This window comes from Acomys russatus, chromosome 14 (assembly GCF_903995435.1).
Source record: "Acomys russatus chromosome 14, mAcoRus1.1, whole genome shotgun sequence".
Lineage (NCBI taxonomy): Eukaryota > Metazoa > Chordata > Mammalia > Rodentia > Muridae > Acomys > Acomys russatus.
The window spans coordinates 17,527,794-17,550,278 of NC_067150.1; the positions used below are offsets into that span (position 1 = coordinate 17,527,794).

The following is a 22,485-nucleotide window of genomic DNA, read 5'->3' on the forward strand; positions in this document are numbered from 1 at the left end:
ATTATTGTGATGTTCTAGGGAAAAAATTTAGATGAGTTTTATATGAATGTGTCTGGTTTCATAGCTGTTGTTTTCTTAAGGTGGCATTTTGTCATGTTCCTCAGGCAGGTCTTGAACTCGTAGATTCAGGCCAATCTCTTACTTCTCTGACAGCAAGACCATAGACATACACTAGCAGGTCCAGCTCAAAAATGTTTAATAAAATGTACTCAGAGAATTAAAAGTTCATAAGTTTGTGTAAAATAAAGCATGTTTCACTCCCATTCCTGATCCTACTATTTTGTATTTTTTCCTGGAGGCGATCTGTTACCAGATTCTTGGCAGCTAGCCTCTGTGGCGTGTGTGTGTGTGTCTGTGTGTGCATGTGATGTCTAGCCATATAGAGTTCTCTTCACTTCCGGCTATTTACAGTTTACATTCTACCTGTTACTTAAAACATCTTGGGGACACTGTATTGTCTCTCCGCCATTTTGAGCTTTCCAGCTTTCAATGCCATAATCTTCACTGTGATTTGGAGCTGCAGGAAATGCGTGCTGTGTGCTTTCTGGGCGTGTGTGTGTGTGTGTGTGTGTGTGTGTGTGTGTGTGTGTGTGTGTGTGTGTGTATGTATATATTCACCTGTGAGTAGAACTCACTTTATCTGTGCAGCTTCAGAGATATGAGTAGGCTTTGCCGTGCTTTTTTAAAGACAAGAACAAAACAACACACACAAAACAAACCGACAAACAAACAAAAGCAACAATGGCAACAACAAAACACAAAAAATAAAAATCAAAAAACAAACTAAAGGTTTCTTTCCCTCTTGTTTCTCCCTAACTGAAAAAAGATGTATACAATGTTGTAATTCGTAGACTATTTACCTGTAAAATAAGCCAGCGTATTTTGGCATTTAACTAAACATGACCTTATTTGTTTAAAAGGACCTTGTCCACATTAAGATCATACTTTACGGAAATCTGCTTTTGCTGTTAAGATTGGCAAAGGAGCTTAAGGCAGAGATCAGTTATCTTTGTTATATTTGTCTCAGTCCATTTTCTCGGTCCTTTTTCAGGTTTTGGAGGATTTTCCTGGAGAGCCTGGGGTTGCCTTTAAGTTAGGAGATTAGCGTTCTAAAGCTCGTATGATGTCAGGGGCATCTGGCTTCACCTTTCTAGAGTGGACCAAGCTGAGGACATTCCTCAGGGAAGAGTCTCCCTACTATCTTCTGTGAAAAGAGTGTCATCAGAGCACAGACATCCTCTCTAGCTACAGGCAGCCTGACAAAGATGACTTCCGTGAACGCCCAAAGGATTAATTTTCTATCGATGCAAACCTGGTTATGGTGATCTTAGTGTCCTCAAGTCACACTCATTATCGTCCCACTGTGGCGTGGTTAACATTCTAGGGTGCGTTCCTGGGCCTTGGGATGCTGTAGCCTAGGTGTCAGCCAGGCCTGGGGTCCTGTCCGAGGCTCAGAGCCCTTTCCTGTACTCGTGAGTTTTTTCAGCAAAATTCACTTGCAGCTGTGGAACGGCTTCCTTCAGTGCCAGCAGTGGAGCATCTCTGTGGCTTGTAGGCTCGGCTCACTGACAAAGCCTGCCTGTTAGGTCTGGCTCACTCAAGGTAATGTCAAGTGGATTAAGTAAAAACTGATTAGAAAACTAGAGTTGGTGGCTCAGGCCTGAATTGCAGGTACTTGGAGGCTGAGGCAGGAGGATAGAAAGGTCATATCTACCTTGGTTACATGGTAAGTTTAAAGTTAGCCTGGACCACCTAGTGAGACCTTGTCTCAAAGTAAAAAGTAAGTGGAGGCCTAGGGGTACATCTACGTGGGAGATTGTCTACTGTGCATGAGGTCACGGGTCACACACACACACACACACACACACACACACACACACACGACACAGACACACACAGACATATACACACACACATAGACACACACATAGACACACACAGACACATACAGACACACACATACACACACACACACACACACACACACACACACACACACACACACGAAAGAAAACTAATGTGATCAGGGAACTTAATTATAGGTGTGTAATCCCCTTCCCTTTCTCCTCCCGTCTGGTAACATACCCTAATAGCTAGGGTGATGTACCCTGCTTTCCAATGTAAGCCCTCACTCAATGAAGTGATTTCCCAAGCTGGATGCATATCCAGGGAAAGCAATCTTGACACCCGTGTTAGCATGTTGCCAGCCACGCCCAGAACAACTACCATGCAGACCTTCCTTTGAGAGAGGCTGAGGTGTAATAGGACTGATAGGGTAATGAAAATGAACAAAATCCATGGGACCCAGGCATGTGGAGAGACCCAGGCAGAATGGTGCATAGGGCATTCTGTAAGGCAGTCCAGAGATCACTGCCGATTCAGTCCTGGCAAACGCTGATCCTTGGTCACTCCCGCCCCTCTGCTCAGGCAAGCGAGCCTGACCACAAGGCTGGTTTGGTCTGGCCCTGCTCACTATTTAGTTCTATTTTGCTCCTGACAGGAGACGTTCACTAGTTTTCCTCTGTGTGCTCTGCTTGATTGACTCCACGGCATTTTTGCACACACTGTTCACTTTGCACGCCTGTCACCTGACTAGCTTGATATTTTTCTGCAGCTCTCACGCCAGGCACCATTTCCTGGCCATCCGTGGCCACCCGGTGTAGAGCTGGCTATTGCTCCCTTCTCACTGTAATGTGATTATTTTCTGGGGCTCCCACTAAGCTGGCAGGGACTCTACCTCCCACGCCTTCTGCTTTCCTCAGCTCTGCCCAGTGTGCCTGCCAGACAGTGGCCATTGTGACGAGATGTAGGAGGAAGGGAAATAGCAGAGACAGTGAGAACAGGAAGAGACTGCAGTCTTTCCGGCTCAGCGTACGTAGCTCTTATAACCCCATCCCGTGATGGGGTACTGCCCGAGCCAACACCTCATATTAGTGTACTACCCGACCCACCTAAACACTGAGCTAAAATGACACAGGGTAAGAATGGGCAACTCAGAATGAGTGATTAAGGGGAGTCGGCTGGCTCCATGTCACTGAATCTTTAAGGTTTCTTCATTGAATTCCACACAATCTAAATGTATTTTTATGATAGTATATACACTCTGTTCAGTACTAACGCACTTAATGATAACCTGAGTATGACTTTCAGCGTGTTTTTCATTATACAGAAGAGGTGACTAGGATTCCAGCTTTATATTTTCTTCATACTTCATTCAGTATGCTTATCCACGTCCTCTCTGAAATGTCACATGGAATATGCATCTGTCATCTGGCTTGACATTCTCTGTAGGTGTCCTTAAAACAGTTCTGTGAGTGCTGGAAATGCACATATTGGGAAAAGAAAAGTGCTCCGCCTTGCAAGGTGGTTTTCCCTGCCAGTTTTACAGTGGGGCCGCTTACATGATCAACAAGTCTTGGAATCAAAGCTTTGTTTCTCCTGACATTTTTAATGGCATCTTGTGTGGAGAGTAGCATTCTGAAAAGAGTTCATCACGGTGTGTTGAATGGAAACTTGGGGTGCATAATTCAGGAAGCACAGGAGTCCCTACCATATCTTTCTAGATGTAAAAAAATTTTTTTTCTGGCTAGGTTTAGCAACTGGGACATTGAAAGTGTTTCGGTGTCTGTGACGTGTATCTCACTGTGGAGAAGCATTAGCAGGCATCTGTATTACAGGAGTTTAAATTTGAGCATCAGGTTGCGAAGGCAAGAATTCCTCCTGGGCTCCAATGAGAGACTGTGCTCTTTCAGTCTCTTTTACAAGTTGGCACATTTTAATTTTTTCAGAGTTACATATTTTAGATTAGCGTTTGGGGCCCAACCTCTCGCTGGCTGATGTGCATTTGCTTTAGAGACCTCCCCGGGAGAGACGCTGCTGTGTAGCAGGACTCATAGGATAACAAAGGTGGGCAGAATGTGTTGGTATGCTGGTGAACTGCCGTGTCGCCTTTGCTCACTGTGAGGTTACTGATGCCACAGCAGCTCACTGTGTTTCCCTTCGTGTGGTGGTTAAAGGGCTGGTTATTGGGAGACACGCTCAGGCACCGGCTGGCTAACGCCGGGCACAGGGGGCAGCCCCTAGGTGCTCCCGAAGGTCTGGGCTCTTTGAATTTTGCTGTATTGGGTTTGGGCAGCTGTGGACAGGCCGCTCTGGAGAGGCTGTGACTGCAGCACAAAGACTCAAGCCCAAACCTTTACATACATGGCCACCCTGAGGTGCTGAACGCAATAGCCGGGCTAATAGTTCATATTTTTAGGAATTAAGACGAAGCCGTTCTGTGCCTGCAGTTTGGGGAGTGTAGAAAAATCATAAAGACTCAGTTATTTGGAGAATGTAACGACAAAGGGTCTGGGCTTGGAAATGAAGACGGAACCTGCCCGTGACTCTGCCACTTCTGGTTACTAGGCCCTGGACGAACCGCTTCTTCCTAAGCCTTGCTGAACGCAGCTTGTGAAATACTCAAATGGCTGAGCTCCAGTTTCCCCCTTTGGTGAGTGGGCCCACACTGTTTGTAGCCCTGACTGGTGGCGTATAACTTAAAGCTGTCCAACCCGTCTCAAGCGGAAGCGTAGGGCAGTGAGCACTCAAACTACTGCTAGGCTGTCAGTCCCTCCTGCTCCGAGAGCATCCTTCTCATCCCACACTGAGAACTCTGACCCATTGAGCAGCCATTCCTTCTTCCTTCCTCAGTCTCTGCTCTCCTCTAGTATACATCCGGTTTTCACCAATTTATCTGTTTTAGACGGCTCACGTAAGTAGCCATCCTTTGTCCTTTTCTGTGTGGTTTATTTTACTTAGTATAAGGCACTCAAAATTGTACTAGGCATCATTGTTCCATTGTCCAACAGGCTTTGTGACAGTTGGTTGCATACATGAACAGCATTTTGTTTGTCCATCCATCCACTGATAACACTGAGTGGTTTCCACTGGGCATCCACAGTCTTTATTACCTCCAGACATTCTGGTGTTTAGTGTGCTTGGGCTTGGGAGCCCCTGGAACACCCGTTATCCTGGTTAGATGACGTAGTTTTATATCACAAGTCCAGGTAAACGAGGGCCAGATAGAATGTTATAACTGAAAAAACATGGCCGATAATAATCGTCTAGTTCTATCTGGTATGTAGGGTAAAGAGCAGGATGCACAGTAAGCACTTGGAGCTAGACTTGAGTATTGTTGTTAGAAAGATGGACGATTTTACAGAGCAAATAGTACCTAATATTAAGCAGGGGTAGTACTCCTTCCCGAAATGCTTGAACCCAGAGGTTACTCACTGTTGACAAGTTAAAACCCATAATCTCCTGGCTCAGGTTCCACAGAGATGCTTGGCTAAGCTGCCACCAGTGCCTCCTTCCTCACCACTTTGTACTCATAGTTTCTGTGCATGTGCAGGCATCTCCTCACCTCTCCTGAAGGATGTGTGACCACATATTCAGAAATGATTTTTCTTCTACAGCTCCTGCCCACAGCTTAAGGTCTTTATCAGGTTCGTCTAGTTTCTAGAATGGGTAGCTTTCTCTCTGAATGTATTTGCCTACTTGTGTTTCGATTATGGTAAGAATTACCCTCTCTGACTTTATAGCACGAGGTCAGGGGGCGGGGCATACAACCTTCCAGAGGATTCTGCACATGTACTCTCAGGTTTGATCAGATGAGCCTCCTCTGCTGGCCACACAGTTTTGACGTCATTTTGAGCAGTGCAGCTCAGTTCAAACTTGCCAAAAGGGAGACCAGGCCAAAGAGGTAGCAGACAAGAGAAAGCTAATTTTTCAGAATTCTGCATTTTTACAGGCCTCCAAGGGGTCCCCTAAATCCTTTGCTTCTTACCAATGTTCCCTGGTATCGGGAGATGTGGGCAAACATAAGGGAATGTAACCCACGGTAGAAGACTGGGGTAATGTGTGCATCAAGCCTAATGTCCTCATGTGAATAATTCCTCAAGTTGTATTTAAAAGCATGAGTCCAACAGGTGAATATTATATGTGAGATTACTCCACAATTTACAGGAAAATGTCAAGGACTTAGAATAGCTGAAACAATTCTTAAAAGCAAAAAAGAAGTAAGAAGAAGCAGTCTACTTCTAATGTAGCTACAGAAATATAGTGTGAACTCATGGAAGGGCTAGACACACAGATCAGTGAAACACACGGTAGAATCCTGAGACAGACACATGCAAATATACCCAACTGCATTTAAACAAAGCAAATTGATGGAAGAAACCAGCCTTTTCAGCACTTGTGCTGGAGCAGTTTGGGAGCCCCAAGTGGTAATAAGTTAAACCAATCAACCAATATACTGGACCCAAACCTTATAAATTATGCAAGTAAAATTAGGTCAAAATTGATCACAGGATTTCATGTGAAATGAAAATAAATAAATAAAGCCAGAACAAGTATTTTTCAAAGTATTAAGCACATACATTTTTTTACTTACTGCAATGAATCTTGATGCCTTTGGATAGTAAGGAAAAATTTAATATTAAAATTTAAAGCCATGTTTATTACAGTCTAACTACCATGTTAAACCATGGGAAAATTCCATCAGTAAAATTTTATGAAGGAAAAATGCATAGAAAAAAGCATGTAGAAAAAGTAATATTTGGAACCTAGTGCTGTTCAAAAAGTTTTGAGACTTGACATCAAAAGCACCATCCCTAAAGGAAACCAGGAGGTGTGGGTAGGCCTCCTCAATAGAGTGCTCATTAGCTTTGTGGGAGACTTTCTGAGCACACCAACAACAGCAACAACAATATGAGCAGCGGGCGGCATTAGCAACAACGGCAACAACACGAACAATAGCAGCAACAAAACACAGTTAGGAAACAGGCAAAAGCCGTTGAGACATTTCAGGAGGCAGGATGCACAGTGGCAGTTAGTCACACGAAAAGATGGTCAACATTATCAGCCAACAGGAAAACGAAAGCCACCTCACAGTGCGACAGTGCTACTCGCATACAAAAGTAGATGAAACATATGTGTAAATGCCACGTGATGGTTAAGAGGTGGAAAATCTCATATTACTGCTGGAAAGCTGTCAAGTGGTTCAGTCATACTGAGTAGTCCCTCATAAAACTGGGCATACGCTTGCTATTTGGGCAGGTAGTACTTTCTTGAACATTTCTCTCTTGAAAATGAAGACCTGTGCTCAAGCAAAATCCTGAGCACAAATGTGCACAGTAGCCTTGTTCGTTATGAGCAAAAAGTAAAACAAGAGCAGTCGAACAAGTTAACAATAAATGAATAAAAGAGCCCAGGTGTGCTTCTGTGGGTGAATGTTCGTGCAGTCTGTGGTGCGTCATTGCTAGGGAAGATGAAAAGGAATAGTGTCTTGTCCCAACAACCTGTATGCAGCTAAAAGAGATTCTTCAAGGGCGTCTCCAGTCTCAGAGGCTCCATTCTACACTACACTACAGTACACTACACACACACACACACACACACACACACACGCGCGCGCGCGCGCGCGCGCCAGGCTCCCCTTAATAGAATATTTCCAAACAGCAAGATTGTAGACAGGTTTGATAGGTTTGTGGTTGCCAGGGAATCAGAACACAAGAAGAGACAAAGTGAGCATGGCTGTAAATTACCAGTCCAAGGGAGCTGGGTGGTGTTAGCACAGTTCTGTAAGCTGGTTGGTTGCAGGAATGCGCACACGCTACATTTATGTAAAAATTGGTGACCCGTGGATGAGCTGTATGGACATCAGTGTCCTGGTTTTGATGTCTTACTATCATTACACAAAGTATTTACACCTCACTGTGTGTTTGCACCTTCTGGTCAAACTACTGGTTAGTTAAAAGTAAAATATAAAGTCCTGTAGGGAGTATTGGGTGATTTTTGAACAACTTCTTTTCTCTCATTAAGTCCTGAAAAGCCCATTTAATGAACCATAAAGGTACATCATATAAAATTCAAGCACGGCAGTCACACATGTGCTATTTGATGTGTGTGTGTGTGTATGTATGTGTGTGTGTGTATGTATGTGTGTGTGTATGTATGTGTGTGTGTATGTATGTGTGTGTGTGTATGTATGTGTGTGTGTGTATGTATGTATGTGTGTGTGTGTGAGAATTGTTTCTTCTTTACATTCATCAAAACAGTGGTATTAATTAATTTCTTTGAAATTAATTTGGGAAACTGAGGATTTCTGTTTCCACCTTTTGACTATATTCACACAATTTATTTTCATAGCATGACATCATATACCCCAAATTGTAAAACACTTACCCTCTTGAAAAAGCACATGAACCAAACCACAGGCGTTTGAATTTGGTCCTCTGAACTCTTAGTATTCGTTGTTTTCTGATGTTGAAAGAACCCCAGTGTGGCATGAGTGGTGGCCGAACATAGAAGGTATTTAGAACAGAGTTTAAAGACAAATGCACAAAGGTACGCTCTGGACATCCTGGCCATGAAGTCTGCGTTTTGCCTCACCATGCCAGCCTTCAGCTATCCTAGAGCATCTCTTCAGAATGCCCTTGAAAGGTGCCGTGTGCAGTCTTCCCCAGATCGTCATTGGGTACCACTTTCTGAGCTTCAGAGTGCACAGCAGCCCAGTGAGGTCATGGGTCCTGGTTTCACGGTGAGAGATAAAGAGTGGCTGTTTGACTGGCACGAAGTCCAGTTCATGGTTAAACATGGACTAAACTAAACTGTTGTCTCTCCAGGAGTGCTTTCTATGCTAAGAATTATTCCCAGGTGGAAACTTGAAGCACAATGCCACATTTGTCATAGTCACATAGAGGGATGAATTTTCACCATTCATTTTTTTCTCTTGGAAGAGGTTTTCATACAACTTTATATTAAACAAACAAACAAACAAACAAACAAACAAAACACTCATCTTTGGAATGGTCTCTAAGGACACTTTCCTACCCATATTGGAAAGTTAGTTGGACGGCTTTGTAGGACAGACTCTTGGGTATGACTGTGTCTCTTCCTCTGTCTGTGCTTAGCATGAATGGCACGTCTTCCTCTCCTACCACTGCTGATGTTGGGGTGCTGATGCTGGGGTGCCTGCTACAGTGCCACCGAGCACAGAAAAACATGCTGTAGGTAGACATATTTATGGTCAGAACATGTCAAATGCAAGGATAGGTGGTAAGGCTCATGTGAGCAGAGATCGCTACTGTTTTCTTCCCTTAACACACCACATACCTTCTTTCCTGTTATAATTTATATTGAGAGTTCCAAAGTATATTTTATTGAGTAGAATCCCAATTTATTTGTTGTTCATAGACTGTCAAGGCCAGATGTTGGATTGATATAATTCTACGAAGTCATGGCAGTCAGCCAAATTTCCTCACCTGTCAGTCTTTAATAATCACATAGGTCAGGTGATGTGGGAGTGAAATGTGATGGATTTGGATCTGATACTCATAGGATATTTCTGTGTATTTGACATCGCGTTCATGCAACCATCACAAGTTAAGTAAGATAGCTCACCCCATTTTTATTGTATTGTCATTTACGTAGGTCATACATTGAGTTCCTGGTGGGGATGCAAAACAGAAAAGCTACAAGAAGAGTGCTATGTGAGGGGCACACTGCATTCTTTAGGAACTCAGTTAGTGAGTCTGACTTCTTCTCTTGGGATGAAGGAAATGGCTTGGCCATAAAATTCCCATTAGCCACAAAAAACACGCAAAATTGCCTGCAGGATTCATGCAGGTACGGCCTTGAAGAGTAATAAAACCTGGGTTAAATGAACTCTTAAGGACACAATTTAAGCCCTTGAATGGCCAGTTAGACTTTATGCTTTATCCCTCTGACTATACTCCCATATGTTTCTGGAGAAGTTCTGAAAAGTGGCTCATTAAAAAAAATTGTATTGGACTGGGGTCATTTGGGGCTTATTGACCAAGACCAAGGGTGGGGGTGCCCTGTTGGAGACCAGGAACAGCAAAGAATGGCAGGTCTGTCTGCACTCTTTCCTTCTGCCACCTAGTAAGAAGTGACTTCTGAGACCCCAAGTCTGGTTTAATTTAAACCTGACAAAGCACTTAACAAACAAACCAAAAGTCAAGTAAACAAATAAACAACAACAACAACAACAACAACAACAACAAAACAACCTAAGAATAAACCAAGAATTTGTGAAGCCAAAGTAGATTTGGGGAAGAAAAGGCAACATTATTTGAAAATTAAGTAAGTCATCTGAGTTAATCCACGAGAACTTTGCTTTTCTGGAAGTAAATTTAATGGGGTCCATATGCCTAAGAGCCTCAGGAGACAGGGCGCCTGAAGAATGTCACCTTTGCTGTATTCTATTTCTGTCGTTAGTAAGAATAGCTGTATATAGGTGCATGCTGTTCCCTATCACTTAAATAAAATGCTTATCATTAAGTACTTGCTACATGTAAAATGTTGCCAAAACCCTGGGACTACCACTGTGCATGTTGAGAGAGCAGAGAAGCAGACTTTATGCAGGTGAGTTTTAAGAATGGTTCCCAAGATGCCATGAGCTCAACTCTTGAATGGTCTGTGTGTCTTCCGGGGGGTGGGCGAAGGAACAGTTGAGAACTGGGTTTCCCAGGAAGGAAAATACAGTGAGTGTCGCACAGGGAGGGATATCTGCAAGGAAGTCCGGCAGCCCTAGAACCTCTGCAGAGTTCTAGGAATGAGAGAGAGGGGGGAGAGAGAGAGAGAGAGAGAGAGAGAGAGAGAGAGAGAGAGAGAGAGAGAGAGAGAGAGAGAGAGAGAGAGATGTGGATGGACGGACAGACAGACAAACAGAAACAGGGAAGTCCTTAAAGTACCAGGGGATAGTAACATCAGTGGTAAAGCCTGGCACTCTGCTCAGAATCAACATGGAAAGTAAGAAGAATCTCGACAAAGGAGAAACCAGTAACGGTGCCTGGCTCCTTACAAGGCCAGTGTCATTATTTTACAGTCTTGGTGACGTTTAATAGCTAGTTTAATAACCATGATGAAAATGTGTGGTATTCTCTCTCCCTTGAAACAGTGTGGCTGCTGAAAAAGGTTGCAACTAATATGAAAAAAGAGTTTTATTGCCTCACTGTGGGTTTAATTAATTTTTGTCCTTCCTGTTTCCATGGCCGAGTGTGCTCCGAGTTGCCTGGGTGACTAGGCAGAAGCTCCTTATGAAAGTCTGTGTGAGGAAGGAAAATACTATGAAGTTTATTTCAAGAGCTAAAAACACATCTAAAAGGAAAGTGGGCAGTTAGGCCAGAGGTTCTCAGGCTTCCTAATGCTGCACTCTTCGTGTTGTGGTGACCCCCCCAACCTTAATGTTATTTTCATTGCTATTTCCTGTGATCTTGCTACTGTTATGAGTCATAATGTAAATATCTTTATTTCCCAATGCTCTTTTGGGACTCACCACCCACAGGTCAGGGATGCTGAGTGATGCTCACTTTATACATTTTACGCATAGAGAACACAGGCTATGTGCATGAATGTTTACCCTGAGGGTCCCTAACCTTGGTATAGTTGGCCTTTGTCTTGGTTAATTCTATGTTGCTCCCTGCGAGTGTTCAGCTGTCTCTTCTGTCTGTGTCCCTAAGACACCTGCAGCCTCTGCCATTTCCCACTGTAGCAATCAAGCTCCTGACGTTGCCAGAGTTCCCCTGGACAGGGATGGGGGAGAGGAAGGACGGCTGGCTTAATGTGTTGTAGTGATTTTATCAGAAAATAACTACATCCTCCTGCTGGAGCCCTGGTGTTTCTAGTCAAAGACTTTTGGTACCTCAAAAACGGTTCATTATTTGCAGAAAACTAAAGGATGTTTACAAATTTCCTTCTCAGAAATTCTTATAAATGCATTAGAAGAAAGAGAAAAGCTAGTTTCTTGCCTTCTTTGTATTTCCCCACACCCTTCTACCAACTTCACTTGCTCTTTCATTTAGCGACTGAATCGATTACCAATTACCACTTAATTTTTTAAGAAGAACATTTACTTTTCTCTTTTCCTGGGCAATTAATTCCCTGGTGCAGAATATTACAAAAAGTTTAAACGTGGGTCTTGATAATGTGGGTTTCACCTGGAACCTGGATTTTGGTTCATTTCACCCTGAGCTGCTTCTAACTTAGAGTAGGGACTTCAGACTTTCTGTGTACATTTTCTCATCTGAAAGACGAATGAGAGAAGCTGTATTAGCTGTAAGTTTGCCTCCAGTTCTAAATACAGGAGCTTTAGTAGTTTGTATAGTTCCTTTTGTTTGCTCCCTACACTCATGGAATATTTTCCAATAACGCTCAGAGCATGTGCTGCAGGTCCCCAGTGCTCCATAGACAACAACGCTGCTCCACAATACCGTGAACAGAGTCAGCCATGGGAAACATTGACCAAAGAGAAGGATTCTATGCCTTTTACATGTAACAATTTCAAAAGTAAGCTCACATAGTGTGTAGTTTTTTAAAACATAATTGTTCTGATAAGTCATTGTTATTGTGTTTTATAGAAGTGTTGGTCTGAATCGGACGCCAAACAAAGTGTTCTTTCACTAAGGGCAATAGAGGAGTTTTTCTGGAAATGTGATGGGACTTTTCACTGTCGTCCTTTTCTGTATAGTAAGAAACAGTACAATTCAGCTCATGAACTTTAAAGTTGGTGGTGGTCAAGAGAATGCCCAGTTTCTCTTTTATTAGCACGAATTGTGTGCCAGATAGAACTTGTTCTAGAATTTTTTTTTTCAGGAGGAGATCATTTATTTTTGGATAACACTAAGGTTCTCTGGGAGTACTCACATAGCTCACTGACATTTTGCTCTGAGAAAACATGTTAATCTTAGACCTGGAGCAATAACAATATCTTGTCTTTCATAATCCCATCCCCGAGACTCTCTTGAGCCTGTGAAATGGCATATCTAATGCCAGTGTGCTGGAGTTGCTGTAGCCAGTTGGTGCTAGTGAGAGTATGTGAAGAAGAAAATTGTGTGGGTTACATTAGCTACAGAGACTTCTCAGATGTTTTCCGAGCCTACTCGGATCAACCAACATCATCCATCACCCAGAGAAATCTATTGTGTGGACTTGGGCACTGTAGACTGACATGTTAACAGGGAAGTTAACCAACGGGTCTAGCAATCTGACTTTGGTCGGATTTCCTAATGTTATTGCCCAGTTTCCCTTCCGTATCCAAGAACAGTGGAGAAACCAGTCTCCCAACAGAGTTTTCTGAAGCCAAAGACAGTGTTGTGTTCCCTGTACTGTGGACAGCTTGTTCTGATGCGTCCATCCTGTGCAGAGTAGAATGCTCTGTGCAGCCTTGCGCTCTCTCCTCCTGGGAGTTCTCTGCACATGGCCTGGCATTGCTTGTGGCGGTTGCTGGCCTGCACCTTCTCCTAAGCCTGTGCGACCTTTCTACCAGGTTTCTTCCCTCTGTGTAAAAAGGCAAGATAACCGCTTGCCCTATTAGTAGCGAACAGTCACCCTGTCTTTATGTTTTTTTTAACCAACATGATGAAAATACATAACACACCCAGGAACTCCACTGGACTGGCCGACTTGGCAGGCGTTTTGTATTTGCTTGAATTTAGCATGAATGGGATTTGGTTCTCTGATTTCCCTGCCTCCATCACTTGGAACAAGTTATTTATTATCCAAACAAGTCTGCGTTAGTAGATCAGACAGGCACATGGCACGTCACTCCTGAGTGCATTTGCTCAGTTAGATTTATGCTAGCCCAAATCATTTTATATTGCTTTTCGTTGTTGAAAATTTACTGTATTCATCCTTGGTTTGGCCTAAGTATTTGTAGTGTGCTAAAGGTTCCTGTGGTTGAACAGTTTATCTCTGTAACACTTCATGCAAAGGAAATTAAAAAATATATAGTGAAAGCATTTCCCAGATATGTTTCCAATCAGCTGTGCACGTTAGTCATTTGATGTGTAGGCACCAGAGAGCAAAGGATTACTAGGCTTTCTCAATCATTCACGAGGCTGGAAATTCAGATCAGGACCCTGAGTTTATGAAAACATCTGTTGGAAATTCCACAAGCCCTTTATTATTCTGTTACTATGAATTAAGAACATTTTGCCATGGTGCTGTGTGAAAGGACTCATGGAAGTTGAGTCCTTCCGTCTTGAACAAGAAAGAGCAGCTGGTGTAGTTGAGGTTGACTGGGCATTCGGGGTCCAGCTCTGTCGTGGAGGGACAGCCCTTCTATTTTGTCACAAGCGTCTTTTGTTATACATTCTCCCTTCTATGCATTTTGGCCAATCTGTCTGTCTGGTGGGCTTCTAATGTGGCAGCAACAATAGGTGTATCCAGACGCTTCTTATGACAAAGAGTAGGCCATAGCTCCGCAGCCAGTAAGCACTGAATCTAGATTGGGCGAGTTATATCTTTCAGTTACTTCTTTGGCCTCTCCCCCAGGACTAAAGACAAACCGTTCTCTCTTTGAGAATCTCTAATCTCTAACCAACAAATTAGTATGAATTTTACTTTGCCTATTATCTCAGCATGTATGATCCCATGAGTTAGTAATTTCAGATTTGTCTAAGTTTACTACCCAAGAATAAAAGAGAAGTGAAACAGAAAGGCACATAGCTCTTTGAATGAGGTTGGAAGTACGCCTTGGAAAGTTTGATCTAGTGAAGGTTGTAGCTACTAGAATTTTGTAATCAATCTCTATATTTTAATTAACACCCATATTTCCCACCACATTTTATACTTCAGCAACTCCTGAATTCTTATAATCTCTTTCATTGTAGTATTTTTTAGATATGGTATTCTATTTTATTAAATATAAATACATAATAATTTTATATATTTTGGCCAAGAGAGTTGATATGGTTTTCTACCTGAAAATAAATCTGTGATATTAGTGGATTCAGTAGTGAACATTTTAATGTGATTTTATGCCTAGCATAAAACACATTGCCAAGGAGCTAGCCTTGGCTTACATGACAAGTATGACTTCTGCCCCAAAGAGAAAGTAGCCACATTCATTCTTGGCCTTATCTCTTCCTGTCTAGGTTGTACCCATGAAGGAAGAACCTACAACAGCTCTTCCAAATGGCAAAGCCCAACTGAGCCATGCGTCCTGCGCCAGTGCCAGGTACAATCCAACTACTTTACTCCTCCTCAGATGCCACTTTCACACAAAATAGAATGAGTCTTCTAAAGACGAGAAGGAGGTTGGGGGACGCGGAGAGAAGCTCTATCCTTGTATGTATTTGCTATGAGAGTAGCCAGATTGAGACAGGTACAGGGTAGGTACTAAACAGGACTTCTTTCTAGGAACACATAGCAGAATTGCCCAGCATCATTACCACAAAGCTGGGGCAGTTCCCAAAAGGTGCCTATGTTCTTGGGGGAGCTCATGTCTTCTTGTGAAATTTGCTCCTATTATGAATCATTATGTAAACCTCTGTTTTCCGATGGTCTTAGGTGACCCCTACGAAAAAGTTATTAAATCCCCAAAGGGGTTGTGGCCCACAGGTTGAGAACCACTGTAATGTTAGCAGAAAAGAGGAACTTTTAGGTAAGGTACATTTTCCTGTGAGCAGGAGCCAACCTGTGACCTGTATTCAAATGAAATAACTAATGCACGGCAGTTCAGTGATTTCAACCTGACCAGTGTAAGAACCACAGGTTCAACAACTAGGGAGCCCGCTGCTGTTGTTTTTGTGTAATTCCAAAATGAGTGCCTGCTGAGCATGGCTGTAATCCTGTAGCATCCAACCCAGTCAGGTGAACCAAAGAGGAAACAGACAGCTGGAATTCTTGAGCTTCTTCCCCTATTCTATAGAAATATTGTGCTGAAAAATAGCAGCCAGGGGCTGGTAAAGTAGCTCAGAAGGAAATGGGGTGTGTGCTCCTGCAAGCCTCCTGGCCAGAATTCAATCCTCAGAACCCACACTAAGGCAGAATGAGAGACTAGACTCCAAATTGTGCTCAGGCCTCCACACCTGCACATAGCACCCCCCCCCCCCGCCCCATGTCATGCACACGTACACACAGAAAATTAAATAATATATATAATAATGGTAGAATATTCTTCTCTTGAAGCCATTCCCACTCTCTGGAGTTCTTCCTCACTTTTTCTCAGTAAATGTACATCTCTTCTCCTCAAAAGAGGTACTGTTCATCTAGATTTAAATAACTTCAAATTTATTATTTATGGGGAGGGTGCTGTTAAGCTACTTTATTCCAAACCCGCTACACCTCTCAGTATATGTGTTAATAGTCAAAGGAGACTGAAATGTGAGTATAATATTAGATATTTGTCTCAAATCTTATCTCCGAGATGTTGACATTTTTCTCCTGAAATCTAAATTTTAAGAAGCCATGTATTGGTTTTATTATTTTGTGGGTTTTATTATACAATTGGCACTCAATCATTAGACCTTCAGTTATTTATTTATTTTTCTTTTCTTTTTTCTTTTTTTTTCCTGTTTGGGTTCTTTGTGTGGTAAGCCATTTGTGAAATAAGCAGTAGGTAAAAAAGATATAAATGGAATCAATAAATACTAAGTTTCCTTTTTTTTCCCCTTTTTTGAGACAGGGTTTCTCTGTGTAGCCTTGTCTGTCCTAGACTTGCGTTGTAGACCAGGCTGGCCTTGAAATCACAGAGATCATCTGTTTCTGCCTCCCTAGTGCTGGGATTAAAGGTGTGCACCACCACGTGTGCCCTAAGTTTACTTTTGCTTGTCAACTTAGTCAGACTCAAGTCACATAGAGATAAGAGCAATGCGTTTTAATAACATCAAAGTCCACATCCCTGTCAACATTTCCAGCTCTGCCCTGCTCCTTCATCAATGAAATGTCTCGTCTTTGCTGGGGGCTTCTGGAAGTCTTGGCTACAGTGCTTGTTTGAAAAAAAAAAAAAAGCTAATAATGTGTGTTCAGGAGTCCTAAATAACGCTATGCACAGAATCCTGAGGTCTTACAAATCCTCAAGTTGCTTAGATGAGAGCCAACATCCCTACTTTGAACGATTGAGGAGAGCCTTTAAATTAAACGGAAGCCTTTATTTGGGGGCTTCTGTCTATCATGAAGAGTGTGGACTATTGCCTATCATCCTGCCTATCAGGGGAGTCCAAAGAGGATGGGTGAGATGGAAGTGAGGAAATGCTCCAATGCAGGATCCTGCAGAAGATTTGGAGGCGGTGTTCCCTGCCGAAGATGAATCTCACCTTCCATGCTTTCTCCTCATCGACACCCCTTATGCCCTTTTACCCAACAAGCAGGGCGACACACTTCTGGGATGGGCTCGCAGCAGGCATCGTCTTGCTCCTGCCTCCCACTTCCTTCTCTCCAGGGGACAAAAATCAGTGACAAGAGTCACTGCACTCGCCTCCCCACAGCACAAAGGGAATAGAACTGTCTGGGAGGTGGTAAGCAGAGAGAGACTCATTAACATATCCTAGCAAATGTCAGCATGAGTGGGTACAAGTAGGTACCAGACAGGTGACAACAGGTCTTATGACCTGGTCTGTTTCCATTTGCGTCAAATTCTACGCATTTTCTTATATTCTGTGCCAGAGGAGTTTGATGATGGAAACCTTACATTTTTACCCGCTTTTGATTCCTTAACTAGAAGAGAAAACTCTGGAGCTCACATGAGAACTTCATGCTGAGAATTATCCTGTGGTCCTCGTTTGGACAGCAGCTGCTGAAGGAAGATTGACTCTAGCTCAGGGCCTTGCTTCAGCTACAGAGCTTTAAGAAGATGTTTTTAGTGTCTATGACCAGCATTTGGGGGATCCCCCTCCCTAAATGCAATAAAAGCTGTAATAAATTCTAGTAGTGACATCCCCAAGCCAGGCATGATGTGGAAACCTTTAGGCTACAGTGGCCCTTGTTAAGGTAGATGCTATGGGGCGGGCTCATGGAAGAAGACGGCTTTGTTGTGAGACTGTGTTATCTACCTTCGGTCTGTGCTGCTCTCGATTCGAACCCAAATCAAACTGACTTCAAAAAGAATATGAATTCACTTAGAAAAAGCAGATGGAGAATATGGAGGGAACTCAACAACGACTGACCCTTAAAATTAATCTTGAAAACTATTTCCCCTAAAACTTGTCTTGGTGGTACATGTGCACCTGTGATCCCAGCACTCAGAGGTTGAGGCAGGACAATCAGAAATTCAAGGTTATCCTCTGCCACTTCCAGACCAGCTTGGGATACTTGAGATCCCATTTCATAAAAGAACCCGGAAGTGTCACTCATCATTTAGATATAATAGAACCCAGACGAGTTGGCGATCGTCTCTTGAGTTCACCGTTTGAACTTACACTATCTATTTTGGCATTCTTGAGGTGAACTTAGAAATAATTTTCTTTATTCTTCTCACTCACTACTGGAGGAGACTGAGTTCCAGGTTCTACCTGAGGCCAAATGGCCCTTACAAGATTGTAGAGCTGGCGACTGTTTCCCTGGAAGGTGGTAAGGATTTTTTTTCTGGACTTGGCGTTTTTTCTGGACACAAGTCTGGGTGTTCTGAGTCCCCTCTATGTCTGTAGTTAATGGCTGTCAGCATAGCAACAGTGTTAGGAAACCCAGTTATTACTGATAACTTAGCACAGTTATGAGTGGCCAGCCAGGACTGTCAGATGCCCACTGTCAGCACAAGACCAAAGCCAAAGTACAAGGAAGGGACAAATAACAGGTGACAGGACATGCAAATCAAGGTCCAAAGCATCCATTCTGGTGGCCTGGATCTTGCCTCATCTGTATCAGTGCCTTCCAGCTCCGACAGCCAGCCTTGCACTTGGGATGGGGTTTGGGTTTGCCCCGTGTATTGACTACTTTCCTAAAGGACTAACTGAAGTGACATTCTGTTTTTCAGGAGGGCGTTGTCACAGAGTCTGAGGTACGCTGTGTTGTTCATTGTAAAAACCCCTCAGAGCATCCAGGAGCCTGCTGCCGTACCTGTCCAGGTAATGCTCCAGGAAGGGAAGCTACTTGGCTTCCTGGTGCAGCACAGCGCTGTTGAGGATGCTGTGTTCTGCCAAGAAGACATCACTTCCCTCTCATACCCAGTAGGGACTTTACATCTACTCATGTAATGAGCTTGGAGAGGAAGCTCCTTTGAGTAGCAGTATCTGTTGGGCTCTTGTGTGCCCAGCATGAGTGGAATTATGTGCTGTAGGCCTTGGCTTGTGGACTCACCACACTCAGAGGCCACGTTCCGCCAAGGCCACAGGTAATACTTATTTTGGAAGGAAGGACTATGGCTTTCCTTGCGTTCAGCGCTTCACTGCCCCCCCCTCCCTCTTCTTCTTCTTTCTCCTTCTTTTCTTCCTATTGCAATACCTCAGCCAGAGTGTGTCATGATGATGAGGTGACCAGATGTTTTCTGAACATGGAGAGCTATGTCCCACAAGACTATAGTTTGGAGTTTTGTTGGTTTCAGTTTTCAGTGTGGTTTAACAAGCTGGGCCCTCTGTCCTTCTGTAGAGGGCCCGTCTGCTGAGCCGACAGCCGCGAAGCTGTGGTGGGAGGGCTCCTGTGTATTCTCTTGCTCTCTTATGAACGCCTGGGGATTTTGAGGTGAGAGTTGTTTCTCCTCTTAAGCCTGTGGCCCGATAGTCTCAGCAGGTGTTTTGTGTTTTCTCTGAGCCCTTGGCTCACTGGTGACGATATTCACCATCACCACGGCTGCTTTTTCCTTTGTGGAATAGCGAGCAAAGAAATGGCTGCTCCTTGGACCTTATGAAGTAGTGAAAGCCCTTGAGGGATGCTCTGCAGTGCCTGGTCCAGAGATGGTCCTTTCCCTACATGTCAGTCCCATTGAAACCCACAGGCAATTTCCCTTGCACTAGCTTTCTTCATGTCTTGAGAGCTCTTTATGCAACGTTCACTCCAGGGTTTTTGTGAAACTGGCATTTCCTCAGTTTACATCGGTTTTAAAAAAGCTGGTTAAAAGTAAACCAGTTTCATAAGACAACTGTTTTGTATCAGTCAGTGGTTTGTTGGAATTCTTTTCCTTCTCAGTATGCAAGATCATTTGCACTGTGGGAGGGTGTCCTGTGACACCTACAGGAGCTTCGTTATTGTCTGCTCTTCAGGCTAGACTTGGAAAACTAAGTGTTAGTGCCTAGGCTGCATTCTAGCAAACTGTATTGAATCTTCAAGGCAGTGGAGGGGGAAGGCTAGTGGTTGGACCCAAGTAATTTCTATATGCAGTCAAGTTTCAGATTGATAACAGAACACATATTTTTCATTATGTAGATTTAAACCTTATAACAACTTCTAAATTATTATTCAGTTCTCTTTTTTTGGTATTATTATTATTATTATTATTATTATTATTATTATTATTATTATTATTATTTCGGTTTTTCGAGACAGGGTTTCTCTGTGTAGCCTTGGCTGTCCTGGACTCGCTTTGTAGACCAGGCTGGCCATGAACTCACAGCGATCCACCTGCCTCTGCCTCCTGAATGCTGGGATTAAAGGTATGTGCCACCATGCCCGGCTCTATTATTCAGTTCTTTTTAGTAGACAATCGATTTATCAATGCAGAGTCAATTTAGAGTCCCGACCCCCCCTCTTAGCCACAGGAGCCCTCAAGAAGCAATGTAACGTGAGGGCAAAATATAAAATGATCCCTGAAGTGTAGACCCTTTCAGCGTATACAACACCCCATCACGTGGAAGATAGTTCTGTCTCTCGGCTGATTTTGAAACATGGGCTTATAGTCAGCAGGGCCGATTTATTTCAGAGTTGAGGTTTTCCTGTGTGAGCACTTGCTCTGACATTCTCGCTGAGTTCCCAGGAAGGAGAGAACTGAGTGTCACCCTTGTACACATTGCAGGGTGAAGTCCTCACAACCATCCAAGGGTGTACAAAGTGCTGTGCACAGGACAACAGGAAATCAGACCCTGTGACTGTGAGTGCTTACCAAGGCCCATAGTGACGGAGGGCCAGGGATGGGGCCGGGGTCAGATTCCTTCTCACCCTTCAGCATCCGATGACACTATATACCCCATCAATACCAGGAGAACTGTTCTATTTAGGCTCTGATGCTCCGGAAGGCAAATATGTAAAAATGAGGGTGCCAATACTACACACTAGCCCTGACAACTGGGCAGGCTCGGCTCCCTCCCGTGAATTCCTACAGCCACGTTTGGGATGCAAATTGGAAGATTCAGAAGCAGCCCTTTCCAGAATGTCTTATCCTTTGTCTTGGAGGGATGCCTCAGCCGAGTCTAGATAGAGACAGTCAAAGAAAGCCTTGGGGTATTTACCCTGGTAATTCAGAAGGACTGGCATCTGCCGTTGATCAGACTGGCATTCCGTATAATGACAAACACATGAGCAGTTTCCTCCCGAAATGAAGAGTTGTCTGCTCTTTCATTGTAGTCTGCGTATTGCTCAAGGACGGTGGGCGTGATGGAAATAGAATTTTCACTTTAAATTCTGTTGTTTAAGCTGTCAAATATAGATTGTTGTGGCAAGCCATATGACAGTCAGAGGTGTAAACATGGGGGAAAAAAATTGAAGACACTCCGTTGGAAGTGTCCTTGGGAAATAGCCTATTAGGCATCTGCCCTTATGAACAGTGCTGAGACATAGCAACTGGGAAGGCCACGCTCCCAAGGTTTTCAGCATCTTCCGGAACGGCAGGGATACAGCTCATAGCAGCTGTGGTATAGCTATAGAATAGAGCTCCTGCGTGGGCCCTCATTTGAATTTGCTTTTACTTGGCTATGGGAATTTATGATTCAGCACTTGTCTTCACATCCTCCTATTGAGCAAAGAGACACAGGTAACTTGGAGATGGCTAGGGCCAGGAGCCAGCTCAGCCGGGCGGTGTTCATTCTCCTTCGTCGGGAACCAGTGGCTTTAAGCATTTGGTGATTTCCTCTCACACTGCCTTGAGAATGTATCTGTCCCTCACAAAAGCTTTTGGATAGGTATATACTTCCAACGTTGTCTGCCATGTAGGGCCTGGCCACAGTTATCCTGGCTTTGTGACGACAGTCCGGAGGGAAGCGGTTTTCCATTCACTGACAGTTCTCCTGTGGTTTGTGTGACCCAGTTGCTTGCTGGTCATTTGGTCATTTGGAGTACTTCCCTGAGTATCTTTTTGAATAGGAAACACTTCCTGGAGGTGAGGACTCTATGTGATAAACTTGGCAGGGACTGCAGCCCATCAACACACACACATGGAGTGGAACAGGAAACCATAGCGCATGCTCTGTCTTGTCCATGTTGTTGCCTTTGTGCATGACTCTGCATAGAGAGGGCATCAGGTGTGTCAGAACTGCGTACAGCTCAGGCCCCAGCTGTGTCTTTCTCATCTGTGGGACAGATGAGAGATAGAGCTCCTTTTCAGCCTTACTGGAAGGTGATGTGGGAACCAAGGGGATGTTGGGCCAGGAATAGGTTGTGTAATTCCTGGTACTCAAGTGGCTGCCCACAGAGGTGTCTGCTCTTTCTCATCTCAAGCTTTCCTCCCTCGGCCTTGCCTTGGCCTCTTCTGACCTCTCTGGAGTTGGTTCCCCCTGGCTATGGTCAGGCCAATCCTCCTGCAGCTCCAAAATCTCAGTGCATGACTCATAGCAGCGC

At 43.8% G+C, this 22,485-nt stretch overlaps 1 protein-coding gene across 1 annotated transcript in view; it reads left to right on the plus strand.

Moving 5' to 3' along the window:
- The window catches only part of Bmper (BMP binding endothelial regulator), a 243,434-nt gene that overhangs the window by 43,967 nt on the left and 176,982 nt on the right, over positions 1 to 22,485 (plus strand). Inside the window, exons 4-5 of the mRNA XM_051156089.1 lie at positions 14,940 to 15,022; positions 18,758 to 18,848. Of these exons, the coding sequence (XP_051012046.1) occupies positions 14,940 to 15,022; positions 18,758 to 18,848 (174 nt within the window). The remainder of the gene's footprint in view (positions 1 to 14,939; positions 15,023 to 18,757; positions 18,849 to 22,485) is intronic.